The sequence below is a fragment of the Diabrotica undecimpunctata genome, chromosome 3 (genome assembly GCF_040954645.1).
Source record: "Diabrotica undecimpunctata isolate CICGRU chromosome 3, icDiaUnde3, whole genome shotgun sequence".
Classification (NCBI taxonomy): Eukaryota; Metazoa; Arthropoda; class Insecta; order Coleoptera; family Chrysomelidae; genus Diabrotica; species Diabrotica undecimpunctata.
The window spans coordinates 29,212,374-29,230,597 of NC_092805.1; the positions used below are offsets into that span (position 1 = coordinate 29,212,374).

An 18,224-nucleotide genomic window follows, 5' to 3' on the forward strand; every position below is an offset into this window, starting at 1 on the left:
TGAATAAACTTATTGGTTATACTAGAAATAAATGAAGCTTTAACATGAACAATGCATTTAATAATGCAAATGAAACCAGATACCGCTGTTTAAGTAATGGTTAATGATAATGACTGAGTTAGAAACAATTTAGTGGTGCACATAAATGTATTACCGAAACCAGAGGACATAGATACGTCCTATTTTTAGTAAATAATTAAATATTACTTCGTTATTTTGTTAATTACGAGATTCTTTACCTGATACGTGCACAACACTTCCTTCTCGATTATCGGAGATGAATTTCTCGGCATCATGTTGCCAATAAAAGTCGCGTCGCATATTATCTCTAGAAAAACCTTTGCGATATCTTTCGTCTTTCTCGTAACTTTATAAGCGTGTCGGTTTTTTTATATTGCGAGTGAGTATCGTATGTCTATGTGGTGATGGTTTCCAAACACCTATAAAACAAATTTGTATTCTAGTAAAAGATTCTTTACGTGGTAAAAAATGTAACCTATAAATAATGTCATACGCAGTATTGTAAATCAGAGTTTTACATAATAAATATGATATACAAAACAATATGAATTTGGATCTTACAGAGTACAAACGGGAATATTATCACTGTTAAGAGATTCTATTGCGGATATTAAGTTGTTGAAGTTCTTGATAGAAGAACTCTATCAAGTTTAGGGTCAACACAATTCGATGCATACAAGTCTATATATTTTAATTTACAGATTTCTCTAATGTTGGATAACAAATTAATGAACTAGGTTTAAATACTTTCAAGTGTTTTAAATACACTTTTTTATTCTAAATAAAATATTTCTTATGCATCTTCGTAAATATCAAATAACCCGACATTTTCATAATAACTGTGTATTATCTCAACATAGTGAGTTTCCAAATATGTTTCTGCTACTAAGTACCAAGGGTATCTACCCAATATATTAGCTTAAAAATAAAACAATATATTCATTGCCTCACTCAAATATCGCAATGTGTTTTATTACGAACATTAAGGTAAATACATATATGAAAAGAAGTAGGAAAAGTATTCTTATAAAACTAGAAGAAATTATCTGATGGTGGAGACTAATTCCAAAAAATTCAAGAGCATACTTAATTATATCCACTTTATAGGCAAACATCGAGATTGTTTATGTAGTTAATCGACTCGGGCATCGCAAACAAGAAATCTTGGGAACTGCCCTCGTATGTTCGCCGGTGGCATTCCTCCGTTATTTGTTTGATATATTGGACCTTGCGCAGCTGCATGACGGTGATGGTAGCGTATCTCATTTGTGTATGTGAAGTGTCTCTATGATGCAAGGTATAATTGTACTTAATTGAGCTTCCGACCATTCATGGGTCCATTTGGTGATCATGTTGAACCGGTGGTGGTAGCCGTTTCTGAGGTTTGTTGAAGAGCTTTTCTGGAGCGCAGTCGACTTTTGGTTGCATCTTCTATAAAGTTATGAATCGGCAGCGCCGTGTTTTAAAGGATCTTTTTAACTCCTTTGGTTAGAAGATTGAGTCAGCTAAGGTGTGGTGGTGGAATGTCGGTCAGCACTGGTAGCCAAAGGGTTGGTGTGGATTTAATTACTCCGGCGATCATGAATCATTCTCTTTAGCTGGACATCAATCTTTTGAACATGAGCACATACTGGTGCGCAATATTCAGCTACAGTATAAAGAATAGCTAAGCCTGAAGACCTGAGTGGATACCGATGCCCCCACGTCATGCCGCAGAGCTTCTGAATGATGTTATTTCTGGTTTTTAGTTTCTCGGCAATTGTATTGTGGATGTTTATTGTGGTTGAGTCGTGTATTATCAAAGTGAACATTCAGTGTTCGTGGCGCCATTTTGTTGTTTAGGTGGAAGCAGATTACTTCGGTTTTAGAGGCATTGGGGCGAAGTCTACATTTTGGAAAAAAAACTTTCCATAACTTCTAGGTCTTCCGCCAAAATCTCTACAGCTTCTTATAGGGATTTTGTTTGTATTATTAAATCCCAGTCATCGGCATCGACAAACTTTCCTGGCATTCGGCATTCCTGAAAATAGTTCGAACAGAGCCTTGTAGCAGAGCATTTTTGAGTTTTTATTTCTGATGCCATAATTATTTGAAATACTCTATCAGCTAGCATATTTTCTATTAATCTGGCAGTTAATTTGCAAGGAATATTACGTAAGAGTTTATAAATCATTTCGTCTCGCCAGACTGTGTTGAAAGCTGTTGACAGATCTATGAAAGCGCTGCATTCTTTAGTTTTTTTTTTTAAAACCTAATTGGTGCACTCGATTTGGTCTAAAATCTGTTTGTTAGATTGAAATAGCTTTGAGGAGTATTGGGCTTATTATGTTAAAAATTATTCTTTCAAGTCGTGTATACGTTACAGACAATAGAGCAATTAGTTAATAGTTTATTGGGCGGTCAGCTGGTTTACCCGGTTTTAGTATTTCTATAACTTCTACAACATTCGTGAATGGACTCAAATATCAAATGTAGGACAATTATTATTCCATGTGGCAGAAGATCGAGAAGCCTTCGCAATGGTGATCATCAACGTCGGATAACTTTAATATGGTAGGTACGTGAAGAAGAAGATAACTTTTGAATGTTTAAATCTCCGTGGGATTCAACCGGTCTGAATTATGTTCATAAACAAGAAGTGGTAATATATTTAATTTAAAAACAGTTCTTTGAAATCGCTTCCTATGTGAAAACCGAAACAACTCTATATTTTATTATTGTAATTGATTCACAACAAAATATTTGATAAAAATAGTCTCAAAAAATAACTTATTTTTATTATAGAAGCCGGTTCTGAATAATTTGTTGCGTGAAATATAATACTTATTAACCTTGAGCTTATTTTGTTTAATGCAAATGCGATTATTGTTGAAAATGTGCGAAAAAAATAGTTATCTACATCGGACTATATGTTTATTTTCCTCGGTCTTTAAAGAAGGTGTACGAAACCCACGTTTTTTTTTCTGTTGACATTGGTATAAAAAATGGTGTGTATGTTCGAAGTTCAGTTGCTAAATAATATTGCAAAATCGAATCATTCGATTGATTTTGTTAATTTGTTGATTACAATTAATGATTTTTCAGCCCATTTGACCCTGGTACAATATACAAATGTAATAAGTCATTGTTTTACCTTTGTAGACTTTAACTAGACATAGATAGTAGAATCGTAGGTAGGCTAAAAGGCCAAGAGTACATTATGAATCATAAAATACAGAGAATATTTAAAATGTCTTTAAAATGCCAATAACATTTTTTTTTTATTAGAACAAGACATGTTCGTTCCTTCGTGTTATTATCCATCTGCTTAGCCCATCTCTCATCGTTTGTCTAATGCCAATTTCCAATTAAGTTTTATCACTTGCTCTGTATGTTATTTTACCAATCGATTCATTTATTTATCGATCTTCATATTTTATAGCGATCATTAACATTTTTTTTTGGTACATTTGATTTTATTAATATTTGTAAGTCTTCAGAATTGGGAACCATATGTCAAAAAGAAAGAACACAATGGTTATAAATTCTAACTATACGATACTTAAGATCCATCCGCTAGATCTTTACACAAGTTTGACATTCTTTAAATATACATATTTTTTAACAAATAATTGCTATATCGTCTAACCGTTACCTTCGTATTCAATTTATTAGGGTAAGCATTTATTTATTAGCTGATATATATGATAGAAACAAGAGTATCTAAAGCCAGGAAAACCTTGAAGAGTTTAAGAAAAAATAAGAAATACATCACTAATCTATCGTTAATAAAAAAGGAAGAATGAGAACTGAGGAAAGACTAGAATTAATGGTAAGAAACTGATCTTCAAAGAAATACTGAGAAAATGAAAATGATTAGAACTAAAAAATGAACATGGACTTGGAAGCATACTTAACTGGTAAAATATGGTTTTGCCAGTTTGCCAGTAATTGCAGATATTTTTAGTAAATGTGCTATGTATGAGAAGATTGACACATACCCAAATGGTATGTGCATATATTATGTGTATAATCCCAAAAATTGAGACCCAAAAGATTGACAGATATCATTAAGTAGTTCAATATATAATAAAGGATGTAAAAAAGTAATTATGGAGATATTAGTGTAACCAGTTGTATTATATATAGGGAGGTTATATGGTAGAGTTTTAAAAGAAACAATTCAAAACAATTTCCCAGGCACGGAAGAATAAAGCGGTTTTTGCAATGGTAGATTCAGTTTGGATAATGCATTCGTACTACAACAACTGGTAGAAAAAAGAGTGGACAGAAATTTAAAAACTCACGTTATACTTATAGGTATGGAGAAAGCGAACGACAGTGTACCAATTAACCAAGTTATTTGAGGTGCTACACAACTCTGGTTGAAATAATTTATATGTAAAAGCCTTGGAAAAGATATATAACAAACCGATTAGCAGTATCAAAATAAGAAACAATCTGTAACAACAATTTGAAACATCCAATAGTTTAAAGCAAGGATGTTAAAACCTACACCCAAAGAAGGCTGGGGTAAGGAGAAAGAAGAAAATAGAATAGAATAGAATTGAAATCGACTGTCTAAGAACGCCTCTATACCTTACTGTTTGCAGATGACCAGCTAGTAATAGCGACTGATGAAGATGACATAGTATTCATGACCAGGAAATCAAAGAGTATACCAAATTAGGGCTGAAAATAAATATACAAAAAAAAGAGCATCTTTTAGTTAGTGGACAGCCAGAAGATATTCCACTCCAAAATGGGATTATAAAGGGTTGTAAGGCGTACCAATATCTGGGAACTTATATAACCGAAAAGTAAAATAGATTAAGATAGGACGTCTGAGGTGGATAACACATATAATCTGGAATCTTGTTTATTTCCGAAATAATTTGCATATTTTTGACAAAAGAGTTACTATGAATTAATTATAATGGAAACCGAGGACGATTTACAGAGACAAGTCCATAAACTTCAACAAATACGTATGAAACTCAACATAAACATATCAATCGAGAAGAAAACGTGCTAGAGATAGCATATCTAGAGAGCCAATAATATGCAAACCTATGGTCAATAACAAAACTGTAGAAATGTAAAAATATCTAAGAAATTTCTCTTTAGTGGACACTATCTTTGTTTCCAATGGCGCTACAGCCCAAGTCGGGCCCTGGCTTTCCCCAGCATCCGCCTCCACGAACCCCTTTTCTGAGCTGCTCTCCTCCAACTATCCACCTTCAATATCTCTCTAGCATCGGTTCCCACTTCGTCTATCCACCTCTTTCTTGGTCTTCCTACTGGCCGATGTCCCACCATAGTTGCACTAAGCGTTTTCTACAGGTGTTCTGTCTTAGTATTTACATATTTCAGTGTTCAGACACTATCTTGCAAAATATTTAAGCTGCTTCAGGATATTTAAGAGACATACAAAATATTAAGACTTGTATTAGATCTACTATGACATAATAACATAGAAACTAATAGAACCAAAACTATGTTATAAGTAGCGAAAATATGTTCATTTCGGCATGAGAAGCTCATCGTGCAAAACAAAAGGTACCCAGCAAACATGTCAGGTAACAGATCAATATGAGAAAAAACGTGTAATAAAATGGTAAAGATAGAAACGACATCTATGATAACGACATGCACGTAAGAAGATCGTAGGAAGACAGACTACACTAGAGGAAAAATAATCAGAAAACGTACAAAAAAAAGTTAGCTAGATGTAGATATAGTTGCCAATTTATCCCTTACGAAATGTTGTAGTGATGAATCGACATAGACAGATCCAAAGATCTTAAACAAGAAGAAAAAAAAAGGCTAAATAAAAATAGGAAGTTAAAATCGTTGTTTTCCAAAAACGTTATTTATTTAAATTGTAAAAATTGATACCTGTTTCTCATCATCATCAGCCAGTTCTTTCGGCTCCATTCTCGTTTCTCGAATTATCAAACGCACACGTACAAAATAACACGCGCAAACTGAACAAATATCCACAAAATACTAATACATTAATCCTTTATTGAATTATTTATTAGATAAATAAAATTACGTTTATAATCTATGCAGATTATAACAGGAGATAGGCGTAACGAGTATATTTGTAATAGATATAAATAAAAACAGTTCATTAATACTAACTAGAATTTAAATATACGTAAATATATATATTATTTCTATACATAGACCCAGTTTAATTTCAAGTAGTTTAATAAATATGTTTCAATAGTTGTCATATTTAAGTACAATCGTTAGCAGTTGCTCTGAGCACTAGTTGAGTACCAATTGAGTAATACCAAAACGACTAAGATTTTGAATATGTGAGGCATTTGATATAAACTTTAAACAAAATAATATACTAACCATAGAATTAAGATGAAAGTTTAAAGATGAAAGATTAAGATGAAAGCAAACTAAAGCAATATTAATAATATATTGGTAATATAATATATTAATATAATAAAAATTTAAAACTAAGTAAACAGATTCAAAAGCAATATAAAAAATATAATAACTATCCTGAAGACAATTTTATAAGGATTTAAAAACAAAGCAAAAGAAACGATATAAAAATATGAAAAGAAAAAAGAGAAAAGGGAAAAAAGTCAAATACATTTTTTAGTTTACATTCTTTAACTAAAACTCTGATTGTAGATCTATGAATAGAAGTTACAAAATAGTCTGGTTAATTGTCAATTCTAAGCCCATAAACAAGTACAACCGTTAGTACCTGCTCTATCTAGTAATTGAGTACCAATTGAATCATACCAAAATGACCAAAATTTTGAATACCTACGTGAGGCATTCGATCTATACATGTAGCATACCACTGTGCGCCTGCAAAATCCGACTAATATTTAATAGTTTTCATCAGTGGCGCACCCAGGGGGGGTTTTGGGGGTTAAACCCCCCCCAGGACCGACAGTTTTACTCACACATTTTAAGGACTCAAAATGGAGGTAACATCATAAAAAAAATTTCGGTGACCAACCAAAACCCCCCCCCAGAGGCAAATTCTAGGTGCGCTACTGGTTTTCATGATTTTAAATCATTCGTGTCATATTGACCAATAACCGTGATTTCTCGGTAAAGGAGTAACGGAGCAACAAGAGAACTGGATATTTCCCCATGTTGAATCCCATAGGAAATCGCTACGGTCCATTCTGCTCATTTTTGTCTCGTTTTGTGGTAGAGGCGCGACGGCTCGTCAGATCGTGACGTGTGAGGTATCGTCGAAAAAGGGAGGGGGTAACGAATATGTTAACACAAAAACAAACGCAAAGACATTGCAAAAACTGCATTACAGCATATCTCCGTTGTTATTGGTCCGATCGTGACGTGTGATGTATCGTCCTAAAGGAGAAGGGCCAACGAATACGTAGACACAGAAAAAAACATGGCGGCGTTTTGCCAAAAGGACACTAAGCTTGTAACGTGTAAGCGTGTAAGATTTCACAAGAAAATGAAAAATACGTATCGAGGATAAACACATATTTGCATCATAAATATAGCTATTCATTGCCAACCTGCGAAAATTTCAACTCTTAATATTTATGAGCAAAAGAGATATGATACCAGTAATCAACTACTAACTTGGCTTCCGTTGATCGTAAAAGGTTTTTTTTTTTGTTAAATGTGTGTTTTCCAGTAGTCTCAAACTTTATTAGCAAAGTAACAAAACTTTTTTAACAGCTTATTTAAAGACATTTTTTTGAAAAAGACGAAGATAAAAATAATTTGTTTATTTCACTTTTCTTTATAGTTTTAATATTCAAGAATCCATTGCTCTTTGTTAAATAACTGTAAAAGCAATAATGATATCTGGAACAAACTTTGGCCCTTTTAAAGCTGAAAAGGTAATTTTCTCTGAATAATGTTTATTTATAATATGTTGCTTAAACAGGCGCAAGGTAAACTAAGTTTAAAACTTAGGGGGCGGGGTTTGTAAATAAAAGGGGGGGCGGGGTTTGTAACTCTTTAAAACTCGAACATCGAAGTAAAATACTTCTGTTGTAAGTGGCATATTTAATTAATCTTATTTTGAATATTTTGCACCGATATTTTGGATCGCTCAACATATTAAGTGACTTATTATCCGAATTTCATTTAGAAACCATATTATTAAAATTCAAAATTTATTCTCAAACTCGTATATCATCGATTTTTATTTACTTAATACGGCGAAAAATGTAAAAAAAAACGCCTCCGAACATTACTCTGAATGAGCGATCTCACTTTTTGAAGCAGAGGTGTGGGGGATTGAACCAAACCAGCAGAAATGTAGAAAATCAAAAATACTTTACAATCTAGCTTAGATTTTTTTAAATAAAATTCGGGGAAAAGCTAATTTGTGTACTGATTATGGTTTTTATGTTCTACTAACCACTTTTCAAAAGATAGTACAGATGGTTTACTGTGAATTTTGAAAGCCAAAAAGCCTCGACAGCTTGGCCTACAGAATGTGTATGAAGTTGTGTGAATTCTGATAGTTTACAGATGTGTTTGATGTCTTTCCATGTATTGAAACGTTCCAAAAAATCTGTAAGTTTTAATTCCACGTATTTCAAATTCCATCAGGTGTAAGGTTTTATTTCGAAGTCTGTAATCAATCGAATATGATCTCAAATCTTCAAAGAAAAAAACTTTAGTGTCTCTTCGAATAAAATAAACAAAATTTCATTTCAGTTTATTTTATTCAGCCCAAATTGCCTTGGGTAATCGTTTCTCTGTATATCTCGATAAGTTCCTATTTAACGCTTTAAAAATTGCGTTTTAGAATTTCAAACGCAAAAACATACTTTAAGGGTTTGTTTACATAAACAATCTAGGAGAAGAAAAAGTGGAATTCAAATTGCTGGCTTGAAGATTTTATTAACAGGGGATCTGGCCTTTGGCGAGGCTGGAACTGGCATTCGGCCACTTAAGTACTATAAATTCCTGATTGAGCTTTTGAAAAAGCCGGGAGTCTGGCTTTTTTTCGCCAGATACTGGGCTTTCCCAGTATCTGGCGATACAGTACCATCAATTTCCAGTTTAGCCCATTAAAAGTCAAGTAAAAATTCCTGTCTTCATTCGCCCGCCAGCGATGGGAATGATAGGATACGTTTGTGAAGCAAAGCTTTTATACTGGCGTAGTTTTACTTTTCTTCTATACAGTAAAATGCTGAGTCGAGCGTCACGGAACTAGCGCCACAAGATGGTGTCGTCACGGGTAGCGTCATAGAATAGTGGATCTTGACATCGATTTATTATTCTTGATGAATTCGTTTCTAGTCATCATATAATATTTACTCTAAGCAGGTTTAAATTAAAAACTGCATGAAAAATAACTAGTGACATATAGACATTAAATGAGAAGTAAAAAATTAAAGAATATATGTCACTAAAAGATTCGATTCGTAACGATTATCAAAATTAAATACAAGTCATAAATGTCATCCCATTAATAACATTGAATCATGTTATCATAAATTTTTATTAATTCTCGTTTTAAAATAATTTCATATAAATATAATTATTATTTTTAAACATATTATTTAATAAAATATTAAATAATATAATATATTTACTATCAAATGATATTTATTTAGGTATATTTTATAATTCATATTTGGTCTGAATTTGATAGGTTTGACATAAATAAACAACGTAAATATGCTTTGTTAATACATTAACAGGTGGCGTTAGGAGCAAACATAATAATTTATTGAATTTGTTTACAATATAAAAAATAAATAAATAATAAAATTACTTTATAATGTTAAATATATTATTTAAATTTTAGTTTATATAATAACTAAATTTAGAAAAAGAGATATGACAAAAGATTAATGAAAGGAAGCAGAGCGATAGGGTCACTCAATTCATTACTGTCCACCATGAGAAATCAGCACCGTTACTCCCTGCTGCAGTCTATATTGCAAGGTAAAGTCAAAGATAAGCGGGGACCCGGTAGAAGGAGAATATCATGGCTGCGGAATTTAAGAACATGGTTTAAGAAAACCTCAACGGAGCTGTTTCGAGCCGCAGCGAGCAAGGTCATGATTGCCAATATGATTTCCAACATCCGAAACGGATAGGAACCAGAAGAAGAAGAGAATTCATTACTGAAAGCAAAAAATGTGTCACGAACAGCTAAACTGTGGGTCTACGAGACAGTAATCAGACCATCGAGCAAAAAGACAAAAGAGGGAATATAAAGGTAGTGGGGGCAAAAATATTGTTAGACAGGAAGTGCCATCTTGAGAGGCCAAATTAAACAAGGAAAGAGAGTCTTTCTTTGTTTAAGAAATCAAATTTAGTTGGGTTATGTTATTATTTGTCCCAACTGTCACATGAAATCTTATTTATATTGAAGTTTTTTAACAATTGTTTCACATTTTAGACTGTTATCGTTAATATTTAATTAACATTTTCTCGTCTAAGACACATTCTGAAAACTATTTTATAGCTACTGTTAATAAGTGTCGGAAAATTTAAATTTGGCGCATTCGGATTTCCGGATATGTCCGCCATCAGAGGCCACTTTTTTGGTCGCCTTTTCATAACGATTAGATTCCCTCTTTTGTCTTTTTGCTCGATGAATCAGACCCACAGTGATTTATGCTAGTGAAACGTGCATTATGAACCAGCAGGAAGAAAAGAAAGTAGAGATATGGGAAAGAAAGGTGCTTAGACAAATCTTCGGAGGAATAAAGACGGCAGAGAATATTTGGAGAAGACGAACGAATAAAGAAATAATGAGGATGTATGGAAAACCAATAATTACGGCAAAAATACGAGTCCAAACAGCCAGATGGCTTGGTCACATTATACGAATGCCAGAGAATCGAAATGTTAAAACAATACTCAAGGAGGAAGAAATGGCAAAAAAAAGAAGAGGACGTCCAAAGAAGAAGTGATTGGAAGCAGTAAAGCAAGACTTGTCAGAAATAGGCGTGAGAAATTGTAGAGAGAGAGAGAGAGCAAGGAACCGAAAAAAATATAACTAAATTTGCTATCAAATGATATTTATTCATATTTTCATAATTTCAATATAATGTTGGATTTTTGCAATTATCAGGTCGACTATTGTATCAAAGTGCGATATAGAGTTATTAGTAAAACATTTTCATATTTTATACAGTCACACCAGAAGAGTCCATGTGTGTACCCAAAGAGGAGGTGGCCGTTAGGTATACAAAATGCCAAAACTGACCATAATTTGTTATTTTTATTTTTAAAATGTTTCATAATTTTTTGTACAGGAAAAGTAAAGAAGATCTTACTAACGAATGTGATAAAGCATGAAAAAATGTTAAAAAAAGATACACCTATAAAAACTGCCGCTGGATAGAAATTTGAAAATATTATGAAATTTTAAAGCGAATAGTAAAAACAGCAATTTTGTTGATTAATATAAATCTTCGCGATAGTTTACAGTACCGTCTACTGAACCTTTTTTATGTGTTTTTTAGTATTGAGAAACCTACTATGCAGTATCCCTAATTCATCGATTTGTTCGCTGGGAAATAGTCCTTCTATTAAAAGAACCCGAAATTGCTACAGTCAAAGCAACAAGTAGAGTGAATCAAAGAAATTTACAGTAAGTAAGGTATTCACCTTTTTTAACCTGCTTCAGCATATATATATATATATATATATATATATATATATATATATATATATATATATATATATATATATATTCATAAATATTTCTGTATAGTGGTCTCTATAAAAAAAGAAAATATACCTGTTACTATATACTTTTATTTTCTTCCATATGTAGGTACCTAGTGCAGTGCAGTGATACAGTGTTTTAATGGGGTATGGCCCGTAATTTTTTGCATGTTTTGATCAGTATTGTTTTCTTTATACAACACCAAATTTGTATGTTGAGTAGATCGGAAGTTTTCTACAAACATACCACGATATGAGAATGATCAATTTTTAATGAGCAAATAATTTTTAATTTTTTTTAATAACATTCAGTATTAGATCACTTTTAAATATTTTTACCAGGTCATAGAGAGAAATTTATATTAACCTTTTTATAAAGATGTAAGGTATTCATTTGTAATGAACATTTTTGTTTGTAAGATAATATATCTAATAACAAATATAGCTTGTATGTAACAACATAGGATTTTTTATTTCTCTAACAACTTCCTTTTCTCTTGAACCACATATAAATAAATGCTAACAGGTTTGCTGAACGAATATACAAGTTGAGTGTGATTTTTTCTTGTTATTTGTTTATATACGTATTTTGGTCTTAAGAGTTTTCTTTGTCGCCCGAAGAAAAGACAAAGTGGAGTCCTTTATTCCCGGTTTAGCTCTAGTAAATATCATCTCCTAATTTTTCTTCCCTTCCATTTTTTTTATGTGGTAATAAAACTGTCGTAAGGACCACCCCACATCTCTTCCGACTCTGAGTAACGCGGCCTCGTTCATTTTGTGTGTCTCTAACACTGCCTATCGTTGGTTGTATTACTGTATGTATTCTCCTCATTAATGTAATTTGTGTCCAAATGCGACAAATGATGAAAAGAGGTCTCCTTAATTCCTTCTATATCGTTTCAGTCAGTGCAATTTGGTGCTATCCCAGCGTTATGAATAAGCTCACTTTGTAACAAAATTATATTTCTCCACTTTGGGCGCTACTGTAACAAATATAGTAGGCAGATCCCTTGGGACTATGTCCCTGATGTTATAAGATCTGTAGAGTAGTGTGAAGATAAGTTTGAAAATAAGAGTTGAAACTGAATGCAGTTAGGCTAGCTGGGTATGCTTGAGACTGGCCAGTTGATACTCAAGGTAGGGTTAGGCCTATTTGCATGCCCTGAGAAAACAGTAAAGAATAGAAAAGATGTATATTAACTAAGGAAATATAAGAATAACCAAAACGAACTAAGGGTAAGTACTGACAACAGGAATATATGAGAGAAGAATGATTTGGGCGCCAGGGAAGATGTTTACTGGACTCTTAGTCTAACAAACACTTCACCTAGTGACTTTATTGCTGCTGCTAACTATGTTTTCTGTAACTAGATATAACTTTATTAAAAAAAAAGGTTGTTTAATAAAACAGATTATTACTTATAACCCAATTTAATAATAATAAAATAGAAAAACCTGTAAACCGTAATATACAATTTAACTTAAATACCCTATCATACAAAAAAACCTATTGATCCCTATTTACAATATATTTACACACTCTAATATGCTAGAAAAGTAGGAACTTTTATTATGAAGTTTTATTCATTAATTAAAACAAAATTTACTACAACCAACCTATTTATATATTAAAACAATTATTACCCTTCCCTATATTTAACACAATGTATCAGTTCGACAATTTCTAAGTTGATTCCAATCAGATAACCTGTAAATATATTTCAATTGGTCTGTTCAGAAAGGAACAGATCCAAGATAAATCAGTGACGTTACCAGTAGGGCTGTAAAAATACAAAATGGACCTTTGTGCACAAATGACCTTACAAAGTGTATTAAAATCCACCCCTACCCTGTTATTACTAATACATATATATATTTAAAATATTTAATGACACAAAAAAAAATAAGCAAATGATGTTAAGAAAAAAAAATTGAATGTAAGATATATAATGATACGCAAATATGATTTATGAAAATTGACTAGGATTATTTTTAAGTTTTGGTTCGTTCACTCACTAAAGTTTAAACAATATTTAAGTAACTTATTTTTACGATATTACCAAACAGTAAAAAAAAAACCTGTCTACTCTCAAGCCGAGAAGGTTCTTCTTCCGGACGCCTTACGCCGCCGGGACTCGTTCGGGTGAAAGCTGTAAGCCCACTGTTCTAGCACCAAACTGAACCGCTATTCCAATATTCGGGAAAAACCAAAAAAAACTCCAAACTAAACTCAACTGAAAGCTATTACCCCAAATCCAAAATAATATTTATTGTATTGACTTTATATTCTTTCTTCCTCCAACGACTAAAATAAAATCAAAGAAGCTCTCATTAGCTTTATTCAGAGTTGATAAACAACAAGGCGGTTAGGACAAGAAAAACTAGTCAGAAGATGATAATTAGTGAAGGTTTCGTACACTTTTTGTGACCTTGGAAAATTAATCGAAAACTATGTATTTAAAAAAAATGTTGGGAATTTACTATGAATATTTCACTGAAGAACTAAAATTTAACTTATCACGAATATATTATAGGCAAATAGTAATGAAGGATCTCCTTACATTACCGAATTGCTTGGATATTGATGAGAACGTGTACTTAGGAGAATTTCTAACAGAAAGAATTCTGAACGTGATTTGACTAATATAATTAAGGTAAAATTATTGAATAAATGATTTTAATATGAAACTAATAATGGTTAAAAAAAAAATGATGTACTTTAATTAAAATGAAACTCACCCAACGCAACAATATTTCAACAATTGAACCAAAATCTTGTTTTTCCAAAACTTCTAATATAAAAAAAAACGCCTTCTTTAACTTAATATCACCTCTGAATAACTTAAAATTTCTTTTCTGATAACTTGAGCCACGTGCGTTGGTCGCTGGAGTATCAACCAATCGTTCTCTGCCTCGGTCAATGGTTCAATATCAAGTGAGTCTTACACTTTTAAAATCGTCGGCTTCCGTCAGTTCCAAGTTAAGCGGAAGCGGCGGTAAGCAGTTTGACCAATTGATAAACAATTGATAATACGATTACATGTATAGTTGGTTGCATACCTTACAGGCAGAATTAAGTTATTTTAAATTTCTCAGTAACGATAAAGTAATCTTATCGTTACATTCTCCCTTTACTTGGAGAAAAAAAAATTGACCTAAGAACAATTTTTTTTTTCTGTGTAACTATAGATATTCAAGACCAATCATATACTGTGGGATCCATCACAGACGTGAACGAAATAGCCAATAATATAGCGTGTCCAGGACACCACACTAGCTAACATATGAAATGCACAGAATCTTCCATCCGTGACTGACATTCTAAAAACCAAAATTGTGTTCAAGTTGATTAAGTAGATTTAAATAAACCCCAAATTATTGTCAACAAGAACACTATACCAATCATATACATGAATACAAAACTTGCTAATATATAACCGAATATACCAAATAACTTCCACACATTTGCATTTAACTCGACCGATTATACTTAACCACAGATTATGAGTCATGCAAGAGGGGTAGTTCTAATATACAATATACTAAATATGACACAAGCACTCATGCCTACAAGTTATAGTATGTTTATTAAAACCTTATACTAAATAACTAATAAAAATACAAATCTTCAAAATAATTGACGAATGGGATGAACGATACAAAATTGATCCATCCATGGACATCAGATTTATTTTAGAGCATATCCAAGGTGAAGCAATCAGTAGATTTCGTAACCAATTCGCAATAAACCAAAATATGGACCGTAATATAAAACCACACTAGATATAAGAGTTACTGAGGAAAAATGATCGTAGCATGCATTTTATCCTAAATTGATCCGACAATGGACAACAGATTTATATTGGCATATCCAATGTGAAACAATCAGGCAAATTCATGGGTCATCACCACAACCTAATAATCATTATACTCTATAGATGCTAAATATTTGGTACCATGAAACTGAACCATTGGAACGAAATAACAGACTAAGTGTCTGCAGCATATGTGAATTGATCTGATTCCAGTCATGAGTAGATAGGTATAATAAGGGATACTTAGTCAGTATACAACATAATCAAGAATCTACTAACGACTCAACCTGACTAGGCCGAACATCCGGAAGAATCCCAAATCATCTTCCTAGGACTCCCTTTCGTGTCATTGAAGGTTACCAAATTCCAGACCACATTGTGTCCCTATCAAGTTCCACAACCTACGATGGATTACAACCCAAATTAAGCTCATCATCTGTTATGCATCAGATTCAAGATAAGATCTACACAAGAATGACAAACTTATTGGAGTAAGGTATTCCAACACAAATATTAGTAATATATGAACTAATAGATGAACAGTTGAGTTTCACATATAAGAGTAATACAACAGGAAGAAAGTGTACCAAATTAAAGAACTGACATAACGAAATGGAGTTAACTAATTCTGGAATTCTCTAACTATAGCTGTAGCTACAACAGATTTATAAGAATAGCCAGAAAAAGCCAACCAAATATCACTAAATCATCGCTAATACAATACCTTAAGACATCATAAATGGATAACTCTTATAAACATTCAATCAAAGAAGTACTAGAGAACAAGAAGTCAATTTCTTAAGAAACTGCAGATTAGGGTATGTTCACTAGTTACTTGTATCTATATAACAGAACATTGATCCTGACTCCTAATTACATATAAAAACAAAATGAGTTCCCAGGAAAGCTGATGCTAAACACAATATTCAATTGTTGAATACAAAAGATATATTCTAATAAGGCTGAGATCTAAGAGGTTACCATTTGTATCAGCACAACTAGATAATAAAGCTAAAAAGGGTAGACAATATATGTATAATAGAAGTGAGATTCAAATTAAGACTATGTTTCAACAGAATAATATTTCTGAATACTAGAATGTTTAGTACATCCTTCAATAATGATGACGATGATTAAACATTCTATCATAGAGATTCAGCATTTAAATTGATTAAGGTCTGATAGATATAACCAGGCAATTGTGAGCCCTGAAATCTGCTTCCTATCAGGTGCGCACTATTGATAGTAACACAAGTTTCGAACCCACGTATTTGCATAGCCATGCGAGGCAAACCAATTTCATAAGAAATGTTAGATACAAAAAAAAATAACAAAAGGTTACATAATAATTCGGCGTAACTTTTATCTCAACTAACTTCATTGAATTTTTAACGAATGAAGTCTAACTTAGGAATCACACTGTATACTAAAATTGTATTATCTAAAACAAATGACGCGATAACTTCTTTAGACCAAATGCTAACTAATGTATCAAAGAATATTACTAAGTCTTTTAATAATTTTCCTGTAGGAACTACCAAAAACAACCTCAGGATCAAATAAACAAAATCTAAACATATACATGTATTTATGTATACCAATATGCAGCAATGACACATATAAACATAATAAGGTACGAAGAGTTGACAGTTCTACACCAGTATGATTTACCAAAAAAAATTTGCTGTACCTACTTCAATATTATAACTAATAACAACAAAGCTAAATTTAGTATGGGAAGCTAAAACTATTATATAATAGATAAACCATATTGTCTATCTGGTGACTAAAATCAAAATCCAATCATTTACCTATTCATTAAAAAATCAAGTATTACCAAAATTTAGAAAGAGGAATTAACCTAATCAATCCTGTCAGGTTAATCTTCTTCTGACGATGAAGAGTCTAAGTCATTGACAGTGTTATCTGGTAATAAGTCCTTTATATGAAATCGACCAAGACGTTTGTTGGACAAACTATCTTTCAATTCATATATTAAAGGAGATATTACTTTACTGACAATACATGGGACGTATTTTTGACAAAATTTGGCAGAAACAGCATCACCTTTACTAGACTTAACAAAATTACGTTTTAATACCCGATCACCAACAAAGAATCGCAAATCTCTTTTCCTCAAGTTATACTGACCCTGTGACTTAAGGTAAGAAGTTTTTAATTTCTTCCTGATGTCTGCAAATATTGGAGGTAGAGTCTGTATATCATCTAAACGATGAAGTTTATCTGATATTTGAGGTAGATTTGTGGAATTTCCTGAAACTAAACCAAAATAATCACCAGATAAGGCAACATTTCGACCAAAATTTAAATAAGCTGGGGAACACTGCGTAACTTCATGGACAGAAGTTCTTATAGCTTGAGCTATGGAGTGAATATATTGATCCCAAGCTCTGTGGTCTTGGTATGTATATGATCTTAGGGCTGTAACAATACTGCGGTTTACACGCTCACTATGATTAGCTTGCGGATGGTACGCAGCGTTATAAAAGATCTTCTGAACTTTGTATTTAGTTAGAAGGTCTTTAAAAGCCTTAGCTACAAATTGAGGACCATTGTCACAAGAGACAATTTGGGGAACACCAAATAACAAAAAGACTTGCTCCTCCAAATATTTCACAATGGCAGGAACTGTGGCATTACGAAGAGGAAAAACTAATGGAAATTTAGTGAAGTAATCCACGACCACCAAACAATAGGTATTGCCCTTATAACTACGAGGGT

General features: G+C 32.4%; 1 protein-coding gene across 13 annotated transcripts in view; it reads right to left on the reverse strand.

Moving 5' to 3' along the window:
* The window catches only part of Wdr62 (WD repeat domain 62), a 466,085-nt gene that overhangs the window by 134,604 nt on the left and 313,257 nt on the right, over nucleotides 1-18,224 (reverse strand). For 2 of the 13 annotated variants that reach the window (XM_072525562.1, XM_072525563.1), the window contains one exon: nucleotides 240-440. The exons of 9 other annotated variants lie outside the window; for them this stretch is intronic. In XM_072525562.1, the coding sequence (XP_072381663.1) occupies nucleotides 240-296 (57 nt within the window). In that variant the 5' untranslated portion in view covers nucleotides 297-440. Of the gene's footprint in view, nucleotides 1-239; nucleotides 441-5,898; nucleotides 5,999-18,224 lie in introns of those variants that run through there. 2 more of the 13 variants (XM_072525564.1, XM_072525565.1) reach the window with 2 other exon arrangements.